The 21171-nt window shown below is 48.1% G+C and overlaps 1 protein-coding gene across 7 annotated transcripts in view; it reads left to right on the top strand.

Moving 5' to 3' along the window:
- Positions 1–21171, top strand: part of LOC137534115 (pancreatic lipase-related protein 2-like) — a 107725-nt gene that overhangs the window by 31693 nt on the left and 54861 nt on the right. For 4 of the 7 annotated variants that reach the window (XM_068255482.1, XM_068255481.1, XM_068255483.1 and 1 more), the window contains 3 exons: positions 10558–10683; positions 13265–13313; positions 19981–20138. In XM_068255482.1, coding sequence (XP_068111583.1) covers positions 13265–13313; positions 19981–20138 — 207 coding nt within the window. In that variant the 5' untranslated portion in view covers positions 10558–10683. The other 3 variants (XM_068255486.1, XM_068255480.1, XM_068255485.1) reach the window with 2 other exon arrangements.

Raw genomic sequence — 21171 nt, forward strand, 5'->3', positions numbered from 1 at the left:
CTGTGGTGCGAGTTTTGTTAGGTAATGCTATTATGCCACGCTTCATTTAATGTTCTCAGTCAGCAAGGGAGCATATGCAACAACTTGAGACATGACATGCTACAGCTCAACACAATAATACACTGGCTGTCTGGCTGCAAGTCTGTGACAAACAAACTGCTAACCCTCAGCTAGTCGGCTGTCCTCCATTGCTCCTTAGTCAGGACAGCCGTGCCACCTCCTCCCTTCTGCTGTGCAAGTCAAATTAAACACTGCTGCTCTTCTGCCTCCTCCCTCCTCACTCACTATCAGACTCCTCACACAGCACAACAAGCTGCTTTTCCCCAATGTTGACCTCTTTACCCTACTCGCTCTCCTCTCACTTCTCCTCCTACTCTGACTTCATGTTGTAAGTGTAAACACACAGTACAGACATGGCTGCCCTGTAATCTCTGCGCCTGATGTTTCATCTTGCTTCATGAGAAAATTGGCCCTGTGCCTTGCTAGATGGGAGGCCAGCACAGCTTGGCTGTGAGACACATCTGAATCTCTCTTGCCGTAGTATAGTCAGAAATGCGCATTTTCGATTCCGTGGAAATCTCGATTTCCAATTTTCTGATTTAACATTTTCCGATTTTCTGTTTTTGTGATTTTCCATTTTTCTGATTTTCCAATTTCAGGGCTTGTTCGCACTGCAGGTGTTTTCAGCTTTTTTCTGCCCGCCTGCAGTTTTTCAAAACATCCCCGACCGCGTGGCCAGTGAATGTCTATGAGAAGGTTCATATCAGCGCGGGTCGTGCGCGGTGCGGCTAAGAAAGCATTGCGTGTTCCATTTTCGGGGTGATCCCGCATCAATGGAAGGTATCGGCGAACACGTACAAAAACGCGCATTATAGGGGAACTGAAGTAAGAGGTATATGGAGGCTGCCATATTTATTTCCTTTTAATCAATACCAGTTGCCTGGCAGCCCTGCTGGTCTATTTCTCTGCAGGAGTATCTGAATAACACCAGAAACAAGCATGCAGCTAGTCTTGTCACATCTGACTTTAAAGTCTGAAACACCTGATCTGCTGCATGCTTGTTCAGGGGCTATGGCTAATAGTATTAGAGGCACAGGATCAGCAGGGCTGCCAGGCAACTGGTATTGCTTAAAAGGAAATAAACATGCCAGCCTCCATATACCTCTCTCTTCAGTTCCCCTTTAAAGAGAGTCTGAAGCGAGAATAAATCTCGCTTCAGACCTCATAGATAGCAGGGGCACGTGTGCCCCTGCTAAACCGCCGCTATCCCGCGGCTAAACGAGGGTCCCTGTCCCCCCAAATCCCCTCCGTAATGCGGGGGAGCGCTTCCTGGTTGAGGCAGGGCTAACCGCCGCAGCCCTGCCCCACGCGCGTCTGTCAGCGCGTAACTCCGCCTCTCCCCCGCCCCTCTCAGTCTTCCTTCACTGAGAGGGGCAGGGGAGAGGCGGCGATGCGCCGCTGACAGACGCGACTGGAGGCAGGGCTGCAGCCGTTAGCCCTGCCTCCAGGAGCGACCAAGTCTGCGACCAAGTGTCGCAGTGGGGAGTTTGGGGGTCAAGGGACCCCCGTTTAGCGGCGCTATTGCGGCGGTTTAGCAGGGGCACACGTGCCTCTGCTAACTATGAGCTCTGAAGCGAGATTTATTCTCGCTTCAGAGTCTCTTTAAGGCCATTGTGCTCGCATTATTATTAGCTTATTATTAAGAATAAATACAATGCATTTATTCTTTTCCGGGTCAAAGAGTTCACTTCCTGACTTGCATCAGGGAGTGAATTACAAAACCGCTCAGAAAAAATGCTTAGAAAACCGCTTAGCACAAAAACGGATGGACACGCGAACGGAACGCAATGTGAACAAAGCCTCAAAGGAGCATTCTGTTTGTCATTTTTTGTAAATTTTTTTTGCATCAGAGAATGCAAAAAAAAAAAAGACAAAAAAAAAAAAGACAAAATTAAAAAAAGGAAATGGGAGAATAGGGAATTGGAAAAACAGAATCTGGTGATCGATATTTCTGAATAAATTTTGTATTTTCTGATTGGTCAAATGCTTCCGAGTTCTGTGACTGGGCTAAAATGACCGAGTTGGGGTTAAATTGGATTTCCGCGGAATTCCGATTTCCGGTTTCCGATCGGAAATGCAGAAATTTCATTTCTGCGGAGCCCAAATGCGCATCCTACGTGCCATGCACCCACTAGGGGAATTCCGATGTGTAATGTGAAAAAGTGCAGCACGCCGGCTGACTTTTTCTCCCACATGCGATTCAGAAGCCTGTGATTCCCCGTCTGAATCACGTGCGAGGAGACGCTGCAAATTGGCCCTAAGGCTTTGTTCCCATTATAAATCGCAAGTGCAATAGCAAGCGCTGAGCGCTTTTGTAAGCGCTTTTTAAAGGGATTTTCCCTGGCATTTTTTTAGCGATTTGTGATATTTAGAAGCGCTTTGTTAATTACGATTACATAAAATTTTGCATCAATTTCCCCAATTATGGCAATACATAGTTATGATTTGGACATTCAACTGATTTAGTGTAATCCAATCGTAATTACACGTAATTTTCGTGTAATTTTGTGCTGACCTTAGTGGTTGAAAGCAAAGCACCCATACATGCTATCGTCACCAAAACTGCTACGTATGTTAAGGAGAAGAAGGGTGGGAACAATACAAAAAAATCATTTTACAAAAAGACCTTGTAGTTTTTGAGAAAATCGATTTTAAAAACACAAAGGAAAAATGTTTTGTAAGCTCAGAAAAATAAAGTTTTTACTTTGCATTTTTAAAATCGTTCCTAAAAACTACTTTTTGGAAAAAAAAAATTTTTTTAATCATATTCCCACTATTCCCCTTAACATACTTAGAAAAGTCGGCCCAAAATTACGTGAAAATGATGCAAAATTGCATAATTACAGTTCCTGATTAGGTTTGTTTACAAACAAAATTAATTACAATGTTACCTATAATTTCACATTACGATTTTGTATCATAATTGTGCATTACAATGTGAAATTACAATTATGCTAAATTTTTGCTAATCACCATGGACTACAGATTTGCATATTGTAATGATCCGCTCAGCTGGCTGCACAGGCAGACAGCTGTTTGACCATTCCTCTAGTCTGTGGGCTGCAGGTCTCTGGAAGAGAGACCTGTCTTTGCTTTGCAAGTTTCTGACCTGCTCTGCTGCTGAGGAATTTGCATACATTTGTTATGCAAATCGCCTAGCTGCCTCCTTTGAAGGCTGGCAGTATAAAAGCCATGTTTTCCCAGAATCCTTTGCTGGTCATCCTTCATGGTTTGTTTCTGATGAACTCTCCTAGAGTATCAGCCCTGTTTGTTTGCTAAAGTTTATCTTAGAGTAAATCTTGGGACTGCACTAGGCAGCTTCTCTAGTGCAGTCAGGTTGCTTTATCTCTTTTGTCTGTGTTGCCTCTTTGCTGCGATTGTCCTGTCGCCAGCGGTGGTCGACAGGAAATCGTTCTGTCTGTCTGGGGGTGCTAACCAGAGCAGCGGTTGCTACTGGTAGCCCCTTCTGTTCATCTGTTTGGATCGCACTAGCCTCTAGCGGTAGCGGCTGTGGATCCTTCTGATCTGTGTTCCTGGAGTGTAAGCTGGAGCAGCGGTTGCTACTGGCTACCTCACCTGTCTGTCTTGCAGTGGATCCTGCTAAGCCTATTCTGTACTTGGTTCGCACTCGCTCTGGAGGAAAGAGCAGTGGATCTTTCCTGTCCTGTCCCTGAACCCGGATCGCACTCGCTCTGGCGGAAAGAGCAGTAGATCTTTCCTGTCCTGTCCCTGAACCCGGATCGCACTCGCTCTGGCGGAAGAGCGGCGGATCTTATCTCTCCTATTCCCGTTTTCCATTCATCTGTCTGTCTTGTCCTGTGTTTACGCCTGCTGTTGCCTGGTGTGAGGCAACCGATTAGCAAGCGTCTACGCAGGGCAGTTTCTAGGTTAAATTTCACCCAGTTCGAGAGTCAAAGAATATGCCCCCCCCAACCATTCCCCCCCCCCCCCCCTTACTTCCCCAAAATCAGAGCTGCTAAGTGAAATCATGTCAAAAGGCTTCTTGAAACCAACTCACCATTTTTTTTAATTTGCTGGGCTGCATGCTGGGGGCTGTGCAGGGTGCTATGCTGGGGGCTGTGCAGGGTGCTATGCTGGGCTGCATGCTGGGGGCTGTGCAGGGTGCTCTGCTGGGCTGGGTGCTGGGGCTCTGCAGGGATATATGCTGGGCTGGGTGCTGGGCCTCTGCAGGGTGCTATGCTGGGCTGCATGCTGGGGCTCAGCAGGGTGCTATGCTGGGCTGCATGCTGGGGGCTGTGCAGGGTGCTATGCTGGGCTGCATGCTGGGGGCTGTGCAGGGTGCTATGCTGGGCTGCATGCTGGGGGCTGTGCAGGGTGCTATGCTGGGCTGGGTGCTGGGGCTGTGCAGGGTGCTTTGCTGGGCTGGGTGCTCTGCAGGGTGCTATGTTGGGCTGCATGCTGGGGGCTGTGCAGGGTGCTTTGCTGGGCTGCATGCTGGGGGCTGTGCAGGGTGCTTTGCTGGGCTGCATGCTGGGGGCTGTGCAGGGTGCTATGCTGGGTGCTCTGCAGGGTGCTATGTTGGGCTGCATGCTGGAGGCTGTGCATGGTGCTTTGCTGGGCTGCATGCTGGGGGCTGTGCAGGGTGCTTTGCTGGGCTGCATGCTGGGGGCTGTGCAGGGTGCTTTGCTGGGCTGCATGCTGGGGGCTGTGCAGGGTGCTATGCTGGGCTGCATGCTGGGGGCTGTACAGGGTGCTATGCTGGGTTGCATGCTGGGGGCTGTGCAGGGTGCTATGCTGGGCTGGGTGCTGGGGCTGTGCAGGGTGCTTTGCTGGGCTGGGTGCTCTGCAGGGTGCTATGTTGGGCTGCATGCTGGGCAGGGCCGGATTTTCAACCAGGCAAATCAAGCAGCTGCTTAGGGCCCCATTCAGGGTCTAAAGGGCCCCATCAGGGTTGCCAACTGTCCATATTTGGAGAGGCAGTCTGTACAAATGACACTGAATAGTTAGTGTCCACACTGTCTGTCCTTTTGGGACAGGTGTCCACCTAAAAAGGAGCTCATTGCCACGACTGTAGTTTCCCTGCATAGTCAGGCTTGTCCCCAGGCATCTGAGCTAAAAAAATTAACAGGCCTCTTTCTGCCCCTCCCGCCCACCAATCAGTAAGTCCCTTTCATTTTGGGGCCTCTCTCTGCCAATGAAAAAGAGAGAGCCAGCATAGTGAGCTGGGCACGCCCCCAAATCCCCATCCACCGTGCACAGCAGCTTGCAGGCTGCAGCATGTGTCCAGGAGTCCTCTGTCCTCTAGAGATGCGAAGTTCGGATCTTTTCAATGATCCGGATGATTCGAATCGGATCATTGAAAAGATCCGGATCTTTGATCCGAATCTCGGATAATTTTACAAGGGAAGCATTCGGGGGTGAAATGACTAGCAGGACAGGAGAAGGGGAGGGGGGGTGGACACACAGAGAAGGGGGGAAGATGGACAGAGGGCAGGGAGTGGACAGAGAAGGAAGGAGGGACGAGCAGAGAGCAGAAATGTTTGCACATAATACCCACATGCTGCTCATTATGCCTTACATATATTTCACCTATATGTTCATCTGTATACTCCCAACTCCCATTCCCCAAAGCATTCCCAGAAGTAAAGTGCAGCTGTATAGAGCAGTGCATGAGGATCATATTATTATTATTATTATTTAGTATTTATATAGCGCCAACATATTACGCAGCGCTGTACAGTGTATATATATATCTTGTCACTAACTGTCCCTCAATGGAGCTCACAATCTAATCCCTACCATTGCCATATGTCTATATTATGTAGTGTAAGTACTGTAGTCTAGGGCCAATTTTAGGGGAGCCAATTAACTTATCCGTATGTTTTTGGAATGTGGGAGGAAACCGGAGTGCCCGGAGGAAACCCACGCAGACACGGAGAGAACATACAAACTCTTTGCAGATAGTGCCCTGGCTGGGATTCGAACCAGGGACCCAGCACTGCAAGGCGAGAGAGCTAACCACTACGCCACCGTGCTACCCAATTGCACAGCAATTACAGTGCCTGCCCTGTCCTAGCCCAGCATGCTGCCTGTAACGTTACTGAGCTGTGCCAAAAGTTTCCAATGTGTTCACTATGCACAACTGGGACAGCCTATAATGAGCAGCACATTGCAGCCAGTATGTGTGCTCTACACATATCTGGCAGTGGCACCGATGTCCCCTCTCTCTCATCTACCTGAGGCTGTGCAAGGCTGCCTCCCCTTCAACAGAGCGATCCATCTCTGCTCTGCTTCCAGGACCCCGTTGCCCGCTGAGAGGGGGCGTGTCGCTCCTGGCCCGCCCCCTTTGCGATCCGAATCACTCATTTTGATGATTCGGATGATTCGACTCACAAAATAGATTCGGATCAAAGATCCGAATCGTTCATGATCCGGACAACACTACTGTCCTCATAGCTGTTCTCCACCCCAGACAGCAGGTAACCACAGGCACCTAACTCGATCTATAGAAGGGGAAAAACCTGCCCAATCCAGCTGGGGGGAGACACAGCAGGAGAGGTGATTTGGCTGCAGAGCTCAGCACTCCGTTTTAGAGCAGACTAGAGACAAGAAGTGCAGGCTCAGTGACAGGCTGTGTCAGAGAGACCTGTGCTGTGCACTGCAGTGCAGAGCTCTCCAGCCAAATCATCTCTCCTGCTGTCTGTGTCTTGTCCAGCTGGATCAGACCTGTCTGTGTAGAAGCTGAGATTGGTGTCATTGAGTTCAGTTGCCTGTATCTGATCCTAGGACAGTGTAGTGACCCCCTCCCCCCTTGTACAATCACACTTGGTAACTGTGCAAATAAAAAAAATGTTTTTGCATTGAACCTCCCCATGAGGAAGGTTTGGAACACTGCATGCCATAAGGGGTGCCTGGGGGGTAAAGGGAGCGCAATTGGTTACCTACGGGGGTCACCATCCTGGCCGCACTTCGAAAGGCTGCTTCTGAAGCTTGTTCCTGCACTCATTGGCAATGCATGCCAGGAGCAGCTGGATTGTGAATTCTACTGAGGACAGTGAATGACGTGACTATGTACTCTGACATGTGCTGCAGAAGATGTCAGTGCTATATAAATAAATAAATAATAATAATATGGTAGGACATTACACTATGACTATGGAAGGATTAGATTGTGAGCTCCTCTGAGGAGAGTCAGTGACATGACTATGTACTATGTGAAGTGCTGTCGGAGATGTCAGTGCTATATAAATACATAATAATAATATGGTAGGACATTAGACTATGACTATTGGTAGGATTAGATTGTGAGCTCTTCTGAGGACAGTCAGTGACATGACTATGTACTCTGTAAAGTGTCTGGATGGTGTAATGGTTAAGGGCTCTGTCTCTGACACAGGAGACCAGGGTTTGAATCTATCTCGGCTCTGCCTGTTCAGTAAGCCAGCAGTTATTCAGCAGGAGACCTTAGGCAAGTCTCCCTAACACTGCTACTGCCTATAGAGCGCACCCTAGTGGCTGCAGCTCCGGCGCTTTGAGTCTGCCAGGAGAAAAGCGCTATATAAGTGTTTGTCTTTAAAGTGATGCAGATGTCAGTGCTATAGCGTCTTGTAGCGCAGGATTCCTGGTTTGAATCCAAGCTATGGAAACATCTGCAAGCAGTTTATATGTTCTCTCTGTGTCTGCGTGGATTTCCCCGGGCACTCCAGTTTCCTCCCGCAACCCAAAAACATACAGATAAGTTAATTGGCTTCCCCATAAATTGGCCCCAGACACTACATGATACATACATAGACATGACTATGGCAGGTATTAGATTGTGAGCTCCTCTGAAGGAAAGTTAAGTGACAAGACTATATACTCTGTACAGCACTGCAGAAGATGTCGGTGCTATATAAATAATAATTTTATGCAGGGGTGGGGAGCAGAGGGGGCCCAAACCTGCTACTTTGCTTAGGGCCCCATTCGGCCTTAATCCGGCTCTGATGCTGGGGGCTGTGCAGGGTGCTTTGCTGGGCTGCATGCTGGGGGCTGTGCAGGGTGCTTTGCTGGGCTGCATGCTGGGGGCTGTGCAGGGTGCTATGCTGGGTGCTCTGCAGGGTGCTATGTTGGAATGCATGCTGGAGGCTGTGCAGGGTGCTTTGCTGGGCTGCATGCTGGGGGCTGTGCAGGGTGCTTTGCTGGGCTGCATGCTGGGGGCTGTGCAGGGTGCTTTGCTGGGCTGCATGCTGGGGGCTGTGCAGGGTGCTATGCTGGGCTGGGTGCTCTGCAGGGTGCTATGTTGGGCTGCATGCTGGGGGCTGTGTAGGGTGCTTTGCTGGGCTGCATGCTGGGGGCTGTGCAGGGTGCTTTGCTGGGCTGCATGCTGGGGGCTGGACAGGGTGCTATGCTAGGCTGGGTGCTTGGCAGGGTGCTATGTTGGGCTGCATGCTGGGGGCTGTGCAGGGTGCTTTGCTGGGCTGGGTGCTCTGCAGGGTACTATGCTGGGCTGGGTGCTGGGGCTGTGCAGGGTGCTTTGCTGGGCTGGGGGCTCTGCAGGGTGCTATGTTGGGCTGCATGCTGGGGGCTGTGCAGGGTGCTTTGCTGGGCTGGATGCTGGGGGCTCTGCAGGGTGCTATGCTGGGCTGGATGCTGGGGGCTGTGCAGGGTGCTTTGCTGGGCTGGGTGCTGGGGGCTGTGCAGGGTGCTTTGCTGGGCTGGGGGCTCTGCAGGGTGCTATGTTGGGCTGCATGCTGGGGGCTGTGCAGGGTGCTTTGCTGGGCTGGATGCTGGGGGCTGTGCAGGGTGCTTTGCTGGGCTGGATGCTGGGGGCTGTGCAGGGTGCTTTGCTGGGCTGGATGCTGGGGGCTGTGCAGGGTGCTTTGCTGGGCTGGATGCTGGGGGCTGTGCAGGGTGCTTTGCTGGGCTGGATGCTGGGGGCTGTGCAGGGTGCTTTGCTGGGCTGGGTGCTCTGCAGGGTGCTATGCAGGGCTTACACAGACCTTAGAGGTGGCGCCGACCCAACCGGAGCACGGCACAGAACTCAGAGCTGGCGGCGACCTGACCAGAGAACGGCAGAGCAGAGCGCACACTACCACCAGCATCACTTCATGGCATCCAGGAAGTGGTCATGGTCAATGACATCACTTCCGCATGTGCATTGTCTGCGGTAGTGTGCGCTCTGCTCTGACGCTCTCTGGTCAGGTCGCCGCCAGCGCTGAGGTCTGCAAGAGAGGCAGGCAGCAACGGGAGGCACACTGGGGGGGGTACGCGAACTGAAGCCGGTGATCGCGCTGGTGCGCACGGCTCCTCCTGCCTCTCGCTGCACCGCATCCGCGCGTCACCGGCTCCTAGCAGTCACATCCTTCTGCCTGGCGCCCCCCCCAATCTGTCTCTCATCGGCGCCCCGTTCAGCAGAACCGGCTGAACGGGGCAAGAAACGGCCCTGCGTCTACGCAACCTGTTTGTCTGTGTTGATTGCTTGCTTTCGCAAGCGTTTATTCTGTCTGTCTCAGTCTATTTGTGTTCATTTGTGTGTCGTTGGTTAGGGTGGCGTGCTTGTCTCTGTTGCGCTTATCGTGTGGAGACCGCGCCGTAAACTCGTTCGCTGTTGCGAATGAGTGCGGTGTTTGCGTTTAGCTAGCGTTTGTTATTTTCCTTGATGTTCTGATCATTGTTGTTTGCTGTGCCTTTGCTACTCTGTTCTGTCCTGCTCAACCTCGTGTCACTATTTGGCAATCACCATTCTTGCGATTGCGTTCTCGCTTTGTTTCTGTTGATGTGTGTTCACCGTCGCTGGGTGGCGACTAGATTGGGGAACACACATTCATCCTGTCTCTGTGCTCTTTCTCTTAGAGGGCTATCGTGCCCTACTTTGCCTTTATCTGTACAATTCCCATCTGGCATCTGTGGCCGTGCAGAGGCTGTGCTCGTCTGCACTCCACGACTCCATCTGCCGGTGGGAATTACCCTCTGCTGGTGCATTGCACCTAACCTGGGTTCTCCAAATTACACGTTTGTGGAGGATTTCCACTGTGTCAGCGCGCATCTTGTGCGCTGACCACGGAGATAGAAACCCGCAATCGTTACACATATTATGCCTGATTATTACCACTTATGTTATAACAGGTCTCATCAGGGGTGTAGCAATAGGGGGTGCAGAGTTTGTGACTGCATCGGGGCCCCGAGAGGCCCTAACTTAACTTCAGTATTATCTCTTTATTGGTCCTGTGCTCATAATAATCCCTTCTATAGATACTTTGAATAGTAGTAATGATTAACAAACTGTCCCCCATCCCCTTCTTGCACCTCTGATACTGCAGTTGCCATTGGTAGGTTTTGGTGCGCTGTATCAATTGTTATGAATAGAGTGCTTGAGGGGCCCCAATGTAAACCTTGCATCGGGGCCCACAGCTCCTTAGCTATGCCACTGGGTCTGATCTGCCCTTGCTCTCTGATGTGTTCCCTCAGTATTGACTATTTAGTGCTCTGTTCTACTTTCCCCTTTCAGGGATGAGCCGGCAGGCAGGTAAAGGGTTAATAACATCATTTATTTTCAAGGCAAACAGACGTCCCTTCTGAGTCTGGGGTCCATTTGTGGTGATCATGAAGCCCAGCTCCACCTACTGACGGCTTATTTAAACAGAAATAACTGTAATCTCTAAGGACACTCTGTCATTAGGCAAGGTGAGCAATGCCTGGGGTGATGCAAGTATGATTTTATATTGTGTTTTATATTATCTCTCCTCTCTCTTTTTCTCTGCTCTCCCATGGTGCTCTTTCCACTCATGATAGCTTTCTCTACGTGTGTGTCTTAGGGCCAGGTTCCACCGTAAGCTGCGGCTGCGGCTGTTTCTGATTCGCGCGTGGCTCCCATTGTGCTGCAATGACACAGCCTGAATTGCTAAGCCGTGCCATGCAGTAATATGCAGCATGCAGTACGAGCTGGATGGCAAAGGCATTGAAAAGATGGGCAGCGTTTCCCTGCCCCTCTCGCCTGTGGTGGGAAACACTGCAGGTTTGTGCCGAATTCAGCACTAGTGGAATTGCGGGCAGCTTTCCACATGTGATTTCAGATGCAAATCCAAATCGCGTGCGAGCAGGGCTAGGCTGAGGCAGTGGCGAGAGAGGCTCCAGCCTCAGGGCGCAGTGTAGGATGGGGCGCACAACTTATTCAACTATCATTCCCCTATTGTGTTTGAAGCAAAGAGAAATAAGAAAAGGGGATACGTGGCAGTGACTGCAGCCAGATAACTAGAGATTAAAGTGTTGGGGGCTCTGGGACGCCCTTTAGTCTAAAAGCAGTCAGTGTGACGGCTGAGGTGGGAGGGATGGAGGGACGCACTTTGATGTCTCAGCCTTGGGTGCTGGAGGATCTTGTCCCAGCTCTGCCTGAAAGTAAAGGAAAAAGTTGCATGTTGCAGTTTTCCGCAGCATGCATCTGAATCTCTACAGCCGTGCATGGGTGAATAGCATGGCTAAGCGACTCACCTGCAGATTCGTGAAAGCACGGGCGCCGCTTCTGATTCGTACATGGTTGTGGCACCCCAGTGGAAAACCGGCCCTTATCTTACTAAGCTGAAAAGATGTCAAGATATCTCTATCTCAATACCTATTAATTCCTTTAGGGTGCCTTTACACCTATGCCTGTGTTTTCAGCCGCTTTTTCGTATTTACGATTTTGCAATTTTTCATTTGATTCTTTTTTGTGTGCTTTTTTGTTTTTCAATGCAAATTTTCGAATCTGATTTTTTTTTCCCATGCATACCAATTAAGTTAATTTACATGAATTTGTATGCAACTAGCTTTTCATTTGCATGCCAGTTTTTGCATTTGGAATGGGAACATTTGCATTTTCATAGCCTTGCATGGTATACATGTCCATTTTGTTTGCAGGCGTTTTGTTTCCGCACACACAAGTGTGATGCCATTGACTTGCATTGGATGTCTTGCGAATGCGAATTCCGAAAAACACAATTAGCATACGAATTTTGTCATGTGTGAAGGGGGTCATAAAGGGAGTCTGAAATCAATTTAAAAGAAAAACAAGCAAACAAAAAACCCAGATACTCGCTTAAAGAGAACCAGAGACGAAGCACCCTCATGTATTTTTGCTACATTTATCAGTGGGAACATGACAGTAAACACCTATCCTGCTTTTAGTTTCATTCTTATCTGTTTAATTAGTCTGTTATCAGCTGTAATAAGAATCCCTGACCGAGCCTTCAGTCTAGGTTTGACCTGAAAACATTATAGCTGAGTCACTCTTCTGTGGAGTCTTTTCAAGCCAAAGCCTGCCCCCTCCTGGCTCAGCTTTCCTGCTTTGCATACTGAGAGCTCTGATGACATGGGAGGGGCTGCTGCTGCTGAGAGAGGAGCTCTGAAACAGACAAGTGTGGCTGCAATATGATCTGTGTGCTCTGTGTGCACTCTGCATAAATAATGATGATGACTGCAGTTTCATTCCTATGTGAGACACTTCCTACAGTCAGGCAGCTGCACATCATACCAAAATGAAAGCACACAGATGAAAGGCTGCAGCAGCCTTTCACATATAGCCTAGATAGCATCCTAGTCTCATATAGCCTAGACAGCACATCCAGAACAGCTTATAACCTGGAAGCAGAAGGGATATGAGCTGGCGGCCATATTGGATTTTTCCTGGAGCAATAATGGATAAAAAACACTAAAAAAAGGCACACCAGAGTGGCGAAATTATCAGGTAGAGCATTTCTTCTTTACAAGCTATCGACTGATATTTTTATTTTGTGTGAAACGTTCATCTCTGGTTCCCTTTAAGGAGAGGGAAGGCTCTGGGTCCTAATAAGCCTTCCCGTTCCATCTACTGTCCTTGCTTTCCACCGCAGGCTCCATCGTTAGCAGTCTCCAAACGATCGGTCAGAGACTGCCCTCTGCTACTGCCTGAGGATTTGGAAGTCTTCGGGAGCCCGAGTGCTCCCCGCTGTCTCTCGCGCAAAGGCAGTACGGAGTTGCCCATCTTCAGGAGCATTCGGGCTCCGGGAGACTTTCGAAGCCTCCTGCGGCGGGAGATTTGAACCAGAGATCCGGCGGTGGAACGTGGGGAATGTGAGAGGACCGTTAGCTTCAGATTCACTTTAAACTCTTGGAAATTCCACTGGTGTTACATTCCATATGTTCATGTTTCTATTTCCATCCACGTTGGGCTTTGGCTGAAGTTTTTATAGTTCACTCTCTCTTATTTATATTTTTACTGTACTGCATATGTCTGAAATATTTTCTCATCCAGATGTTCGTGAAGCTGCTACTTGCACTCTCTGTAGCTGCAGCAGTAAGAGGTAAGATTTATTCCCTTATTTTAATACAGGGGTGTCCAAACTTTTTAGGCCAAGAGCCATATCACTGTTCTTTATTTTGTTAAAATATTTCCATGGGAAATAACCCATATACCGTTAGCAGAGTGGCAGCTGCTCATCAGTGGCTGCTACCAGAGCCGGGACAAGGACCTCCAGCACCTAAGACACCACAGTGCGCCCCTGCATCTCTTCCACCCCAACGGTCCATCGCATCCTGATTTCTATTAGACTTAGAGGCGCCCCAGGGCCCCCAACACCTTAATCTCTAGTTATCTGGCTTGCAGTCACTGCCTTGTATCCCCTGTTCTTATTTCTCTCTGCTTCAAACACAATAGGGGAATGATAGCTGAGTGAGGTGTGCGCCCCCTCCTACTCTGCGCCCTGAGGCTGGAGCCTCTCTTGCCTCTGCCTCGGCCCAACCCTGGCTGCTACTGCTGCTGAAATAGAGGCAGCTGCTCATCAGTGGCTTTTACTGCTGCTAGAATAGTGTGCGGCTGCTTATCAGTGGCTTTTATTGCTGCTGGAATAGTGGCAGCTGCTAATCAGTTGCTTTTACTGCTGCTGGCATGGTGATAGCTGCTAATCAGTGGCTATTACTGCTGCTGGCACAGTGGCAGCAACTACTCAGTGATTGTTACTGCTGCTGGCACAGTGGCGGCTGCTACAGTGGTGGCAGATAACAGATGGACAAAAGTGGACAGGGGTGCAGCTAAGGTTTTGGTGGCTCCAAGCAGACCATAAGTTGAGGCCCCCCCATTCATGAAAGAAGCGCCATGAAGCGCGCCACGGGGAAAAATGCATAGTCATACCTCCAAACAAAGCGTTGTGCCCCGCGGCAAAGAATGGGCGTGGCCAAAACATGATGAGGGTGGAGCCAAATACTAGCAGTTTCTAGGCTAAATTGCACCCAGGGCAAGGGCGTAAAATGCGCCTCCAACATGGAGACTGGTATAGGTGCCCGCAGTGTAGGTAGCCAGCTGTAGGTCAGTATAGGTAGCCCATATAGTTGCCCCCATTATCATTATAGGTTAGATAGGTATATGCCCCCAGTATAGGTTAGATAGGTATATAGCCCAAGTATAGATTAGATAGGTATATGCCCCCAGTATAGGTTAGATAGGTATATGCCCCCAGTATAGGTGAGATAGGTATATGCCCCCAGTATAGGTTAGATAGGTATATGCCCCTAATATAGGTTAGATAGGTATATGCCCCCAGTATAGGTTAGATAGGTATATAGCCCCAGTATAGATTAGATAGGTATATGCCCCCAGTATAGGTTAGATAGGTATATGCCCCCAGTATAGGTGAGATAGGTACCGTATATGCCCCCAGTATAGGTTAGATAGGTATATGCCCCCAGTATAGGTTAGATAGGTATATAGCCCCAGTATAGGTTAGATTGGTATATGCCCCCAGTATAGGCAGGAGGGTGAGCATAGTGGCGGGGCGAGCGGGCAGAGAGAAATTTCCAAGATATACGCGTTTAGTCACAATGACTATAGTAGCTCTGCCCTTAATCCACAAAAACATAAAAACTATACAGTTTATAATTACATATACAATACAATCCTACACTTTTGTTTTTATACAGCTAACACCAGGCTGTATAGTGTAGGAAAAATGAATCAGTCCAGCTCAATGCCCTCAACACTGTCCCGATTCAATACTCAATACAAATTAAAAAGTCCAAATCAATGTGACTTTTATGCTTCGCTGTAATCAAAATAAAAGCGAGCTATTCCTTATTGTAAAATCCACATAAACTTGACCAGCGCTGCGTAATAAACAGTGTGTCACTCCCACCCCCAACTGGATCAGTGAATAATGGCGCACAGCGCCTATGCATAAAAATGGTGCCGCATTAAAAAGATACGCTTATCGCTATTTATCGTTAGTACTGCATAATAATGGCGCACAGGGAAAAAAGAAGAAAAACGGCACACACTAACGTTATTTATCAATAGTGGCACACACTAATGTTATTTATCAATAGTGCCGTTCATTTGCCAAACAGCAGACGTTATTGCCCGCAGTAACGTTATTTATCAATAGCACCCTACATAAGCCAAACTGCGGACGTTATTTAACTGAAAAACGGTGAATGGATTTAATGTAACACTGTCAAGGTTAGGGTTAGGCACCACTGGGGGGGTCTTAGGGTTAGGCACCATCAGGGGGTGGTTAGGGTTAGGCACCAACTGGGGGGATCTTAGGGTTAGGCACCAACTGGGGGAGTCTTAGGGTTAGGCACCACCAGGGGGGTCTTAGGGTTAGGCACCACCAGGGGGGTCTTAGGGTTAGGCACCACCAGAGGGGGTTTAGGGGTAGGCACCACCAGGGGGGTCTTAGGGTTAGGCACCACCAGGGGGGTCTTAGGGTTAGGCACCACCAGGGGGGTCTTAGGGTTAGGCACCACCAGGGGGGGTCTTAGGGTTAGGTACCACCAGGAGGGTCTTAGGGTTAGGGATAGGTACAGAGAGGGTTCTGTGTGTTATTGCTAAATAACAATAAGGCTTTCACGTTAAATAACAATAAGGCTTTAACGTTAAATAGCGATAAGCGGCAAACGGATTAGCGGCAACACCATGCGCCATTATTCGCAGGTGCCATTTTCAGATGGATCCACCACCAACACCTAATGGAGAGCGGCTCACCAGATTTGTTGGACCACAAATCACAATGGTCAGATGCGCATGTGGGGCATTCAAGTCTCCCCTCACCTGAACGATCCGTTCCACCCTTGCAGCAGTCATTGAGACCCAATGCACTTTAGCGTTTCCTCAGAATGAAAAAAACAACGCTCATAGTGCGATACTGTATAAAAACTTTAAAATTTATTCCAGGTTTGCACTTAAAGATTTTGCAGAGTTTGAAAGCTTAAGCTGGCCACTAATGGACCAATTTCTAGCGAAAAATCTTTCGAGCGATCAGAAATTCTGATCAGATTGGTTGTAAATAATCTCCATTGATGGACACAATCGATTATGAATGAGTGAAAAAAATGTCGCCCGAAAGAATTTTCGTCGAATAAAAATTTTGGATTTTCTTGGTGGTCGTGATAGATAGGAAGCAATGATTGGTTAGTTGATGGTGTAGTGAACGATTTTTCGTCCGATCAGAATTTCTGATCGCTCGAACGATTTTTCGCTAGAAATTGGACCGTTAGTGGCCAGCTTTAGAGTTTTGCCACAGGCTCTCCCCCGTCTGGCCTCCCGGTCTGGCCAGCAAGTATCCTCAATCCCTCTGTGTGGAGACCCTCCAGCTTCCTCCTCTGGTCTGTAGTGTTTCAAGCATCGATTTCGTCACAAACACATGACTCATCAGGGTCTCAATCTGCATATGGTGACTGCTGCAAGGGTGGAACGGATCGTTCAGGCGAGGGGAGCCTTGAATGCCCCACATGCGCATCTGACCATTGTGATTTGTGGTCCAACAAATTTGGTGAGCCGCTCTCCATTAGGTGTTGGTGGTGGGAGTGACACACTGTTTATTACTCAGCGCTGGTCAAGTTTATGTGGATTTATGTGGAAATTTCCACTTACCTGCCTCAATCGGCACACAGCTTCTATCTAATTTCTGTCCCGGCACGTGCATCGGTAAGAGCGCCCCCTGTGATGACATGCGGTTACGTCATCACAGAGGGCGCTGTTACCATAGAGACAGACACCTGGACAGGAAGTACATAGAAGCTGTGTCCAGGATCGAGGCAGGTAAGTGGGAAATTCTCTCTGCCCACTCCCCTGCCGCTATGCCCACCCTCCTGCTGCTCCGCCTGGCGACCCCACCTGCATGCCCGCCGCCAGCAGCAGAGCGTGGCCCCCCACATTGTGAGGCCCCAAGCGGGGGCGAGGCTCGCCTGTATGCTGGCGGCACCCCTGAAGGTGAGGGCAGAGCAACAACATAAGGTGACCCCTGCAATTGATGTACTGAAACCGCTAGAATCAGGCAAACAGCCAGGCCAGGAGGGAACACAATACAACCACTATAATACACAATATTTTAGGTAGCAGGCTGTCATCACCTTTTTTAACAGGAAAAGAGGAACCTGCTGAGCTAAGAAGAAAGGGTTAACAATCTATTAATCTGAAACAATACAATACTCCAGGTAGCGAATCTTCGGGAAGGCTAGGATTTATTCTGTGGTACTCAAATCAGGTATATAGCCATAAAAATGACATCAAGTTGTTTTATTAAATGCAATACAATTTATACATACAGAAAACTATTATAAGTAGGGCAGCACGGTGGCGTAGTGGTTAGCTCTCTCGCCTTGCAGCGCTGGGTCTCTGGTTCGAATCCCAGCCAGGGCACTATCTGCAAAGAGTTTGCATGTTCTCTCCGTGTCTGCGTGGGTTTCCTCCGGGCACTCCGGTTTCCTCCCACATTCCAAAAACATACGGATAAGTTAATTGGCTCCCCCTAAAATTGGCCCTAGACTACAGTACTTACACTACATAATATAGACATATGGCAATGGTAGGGATTAGATTGTGAGCTCCTTTGAGGGACAGTTAGTGACAAGATATATATATATATATATATATATATATATATATATATATATATATATATACATTGTACAGTGCTGTGTAATATGTTGGCGCTATATAAATCCTAAATAATAATAATAAGAAGTAATAATTGGAAAGCAGAGAAAATTAATACTTGATGATGCTCCAGCCCATGTGGGAGTCCAAGAATCCATTAAGAACTCATTCAAAATGGAAGCTACCCTGGGGTTCTCTTGCTAGCTTTCAGTCCTTCAGATGTTGGTAAGATGGAGAACTCAGAATAGATTTCAGTCTCTTCCTTATGTAAGTTCCATCTTTGAGGGCGGAACTCAGGGGCAGCCCCTGCCCTCGACTGTAGCCAACCCTGACATGGAGGGGGGGGGGGGGGGGTTAAGGCAATCCCAAATATGGGACTTGTCTATTTCTCAGGAAATATTCATTGCACACAAATCATAATAGCAAATTCTACAACCTCAAAAAATATGGATCACATTAATACCAGACATGAATAGGGTGTGACATTCCCTTCCTGAGAAGTTTAATAACGGGATTGCTGTTTATGTCAACCCCTGCAAGAGATATGCTACTAACAATCACATGATACACTTTTCATATAGGTCACAAGTACAGCATCTCTTAAAAAGGCAAAATAAGAAAGTACAGTTAAGGAATATTGCTAGGGCTGTCTCCTCTTTGTCTGCCCGCTGCAGTGCTTTAGTGCTTCCCTAGCAGCAGTAGAGCCAAATGGTGCTTTTCAGGCTGGTGGTTCCTGTTAGCTGCCTGATGGAAGAATGCTCTTTAGTTCCGGGTAATTAAAGAAAACACATTGTCAACCCAGAATAGAAGCTTGTATCTTGGTTGAATAGACAGACCCCAGGCTCAGATACGCCTAGACATACAATCTGGATTGGCCGTGATGAGCAATCGATGTAGACAAGCGATTGCGTTCATGTTTTCTCACGGTTCATCCGAGACAGGAGGGATCATGCACGCCATTGTTTATGTTGTCCCTTGGATGCTTGGGTTTGGTGTGTAGCAGATCACATACACAGATTGATTGATGAGTGGAACTGGGAATGATGCAGTTGTCATGGTACACATAGGTCTCAATTACGCAGCTAAGGTGGCCATACAGTGGACATCATGGCCGTCAGCTAGATCCCTCTCCGATCATTATCTGATCAGAGAGGGATCTATCTGCTCGATTGTCTCAACACACATTTTCAATCAATTTTAGCATGAAATCTTTGAAAAGCTGCGTGCGCCTGCACCAGGTCTCCTCCTCCCAGGCCATGCAGTGTAGCGAACGCTTACCGCCGTGTGGTCCCGGTCTCTATTTTTCGTAGCGAACTCTTACCGCCGTGTGGTCCCGGTCTCTATTTTTCGTATACCGCTCTGGGTTCACTTTAACAGCCCTACAAACTAAGCTCAGTTTCCTACCTAGTGGGAGCACTCCTGACTTACTGCACTAAGCTCAGCTCAACCATTAGTTATGATTTTCGCGATAGTGGTCCATTTATAACATTTTAAATACATGCAAACACATACAAATGCGAAGTACATTTCTTCCAGAGTAAAATGAGACCTAAATTACTTTACTCCTATGTTGCTGTCACTTACAGTAGGCTAGGTAATACAAATCTGACAGAACTGGCAGGTTTACAGCCAAGCCCATCTCCTCAATGGGGATTTCTCAGGGTTTTCGTTATTTTCAACACCACTTAGTGAATGGCAGTTCCTTAGTCCAACTGCACAAAATAGTGTGCAGGGAGGCTGGCCAGCATCTTTGTATAAATCCTTTTCAGGGTGTGTCTTTATAAAGAATCAAGGCCATGCTAACAATCCCCCGTGAAGAGATGGAGTAACCAAAAACCTGCAGTTCTGTCAGATCTCTATCTATTATAACTGACAGCAACATAGGAGAAAAGCAATTCATGGTTAATTTTACTCTGGGAGAAACATACTTCTTATTTTGTATGTGTTTACCTGTATTTTAAATTTAGCATTTTTTTCAGATAGTGGTCCTATCAACCAACAACATGGAGCTGAAATTTTTCTTTTCATAACAGAGATGAAAACTGCTTTAAAAAAGGAAAAAAAATGTCCAGACTTAAGAGTGTTAATTCTCTGTGCAGCTTGTAAGCAGATATGCTACAGCCGGCTGGGATGCTTTACAGACTGCCCTCCTTTCTCTGGTACCCCAGAGAGACCCGTCAGTCGGTCGCCATGGCCACCAGAGAAGATCAAGACCCACTATCTACTCTTCACCAGGGACAATCTCAACGGATATCAAGTAAGTCTGCTTCAGGGCCGGGCAGAGGCAAGAGAGGCTCCAGCCTCAGGGCGCAGTGTAAGAGGGGGGCGCACAACTCACTCAGCTATCATTCCCCTATTGTGTTTGAAGCAGAGAGATATAAGAAAAGGTGATACATGGCAGTGACTGCAAGCCAGATAACTAGAGATTCATGTGTTGGGAGGGTTGTGGGCCCTGTGGCCCTCTTTCTCTAATAGCAATCAGTGTATGACGGCTGGAGTGGGAGGGATGGAGGGGTACACTTTGGTGTCTCAGCCTTGGGTGCTCGAGGACCTTGTTCCGGCTCTGGTCTGCTTCTATTTGGTACATCTGATTTGTAAGAAGGTTTAGTGCTATTGTGATTAGCTTCATGTAAGTCATCTGTGTATATAAGTGGACCAGGGCTGCCATCTCTTTGGTTGGCCTCCTGTGCTTTGTATTTCTGCAGTCAGTGCGCATATACAGTAAATTCATCGATTATTAAAGTGGACCCAAACTCTTGCATAGAACAGAAGGAACAAAGAGAAAAGCACCCTGTATGTATTTAGAGACTTTAGCCTGTCTAGTTCCCCCTCATCTGTGACTCCTCACAACCGTAATTTGATCTCTCAGCTGTGTCAGCTGGCTGCCTCAACAGAGCAGCTAATTTGTAAACACAAGATGTTAACCCTATGTCTGCTTCTATGAAAGCAGGAAGTAGACACACTGCAGATGTATTGCAGGATTTGTATCAGCTGTAACAAAGACATGCTTTTCTTTAAAAGTTATTATGCTGTTGCTTATCTTTTAAAGCAGAGAAGAAGTTTGGAGTTCAGGCCCACTTTAACTCAATTGTCATAGGATTGTTTAAAGGGAACCTTAACTGGACACTTTCATGGATGTTTCCTTTTAAACAGTACCAGTCCTGCTGATCATTAGTGGCTACATTAGTGGCTGAATCACACACCTGAAACAAGCATACAGCTAATCCAGTCAGACTTCAGTCAGAGCACCTGATCTGCATGCTTGTTGAGGGGATGTGGCTAAAAGTATT

Source organism: Hyperolius riggenbachi, chromosome 10 (assembly GCF_040937935.1).
Source record: "Hyperolius riggenbachi isolate aHypRig1 chromosome 10, aHypRig1.pri, whole genome shotgun sequence".
Lineage (NCBI taxonomy): Eukaryota > Metazoa > Chordata > Amphibia > Anura > Hyperoliidae > Hyperolius > Hyperolius riggenbachi.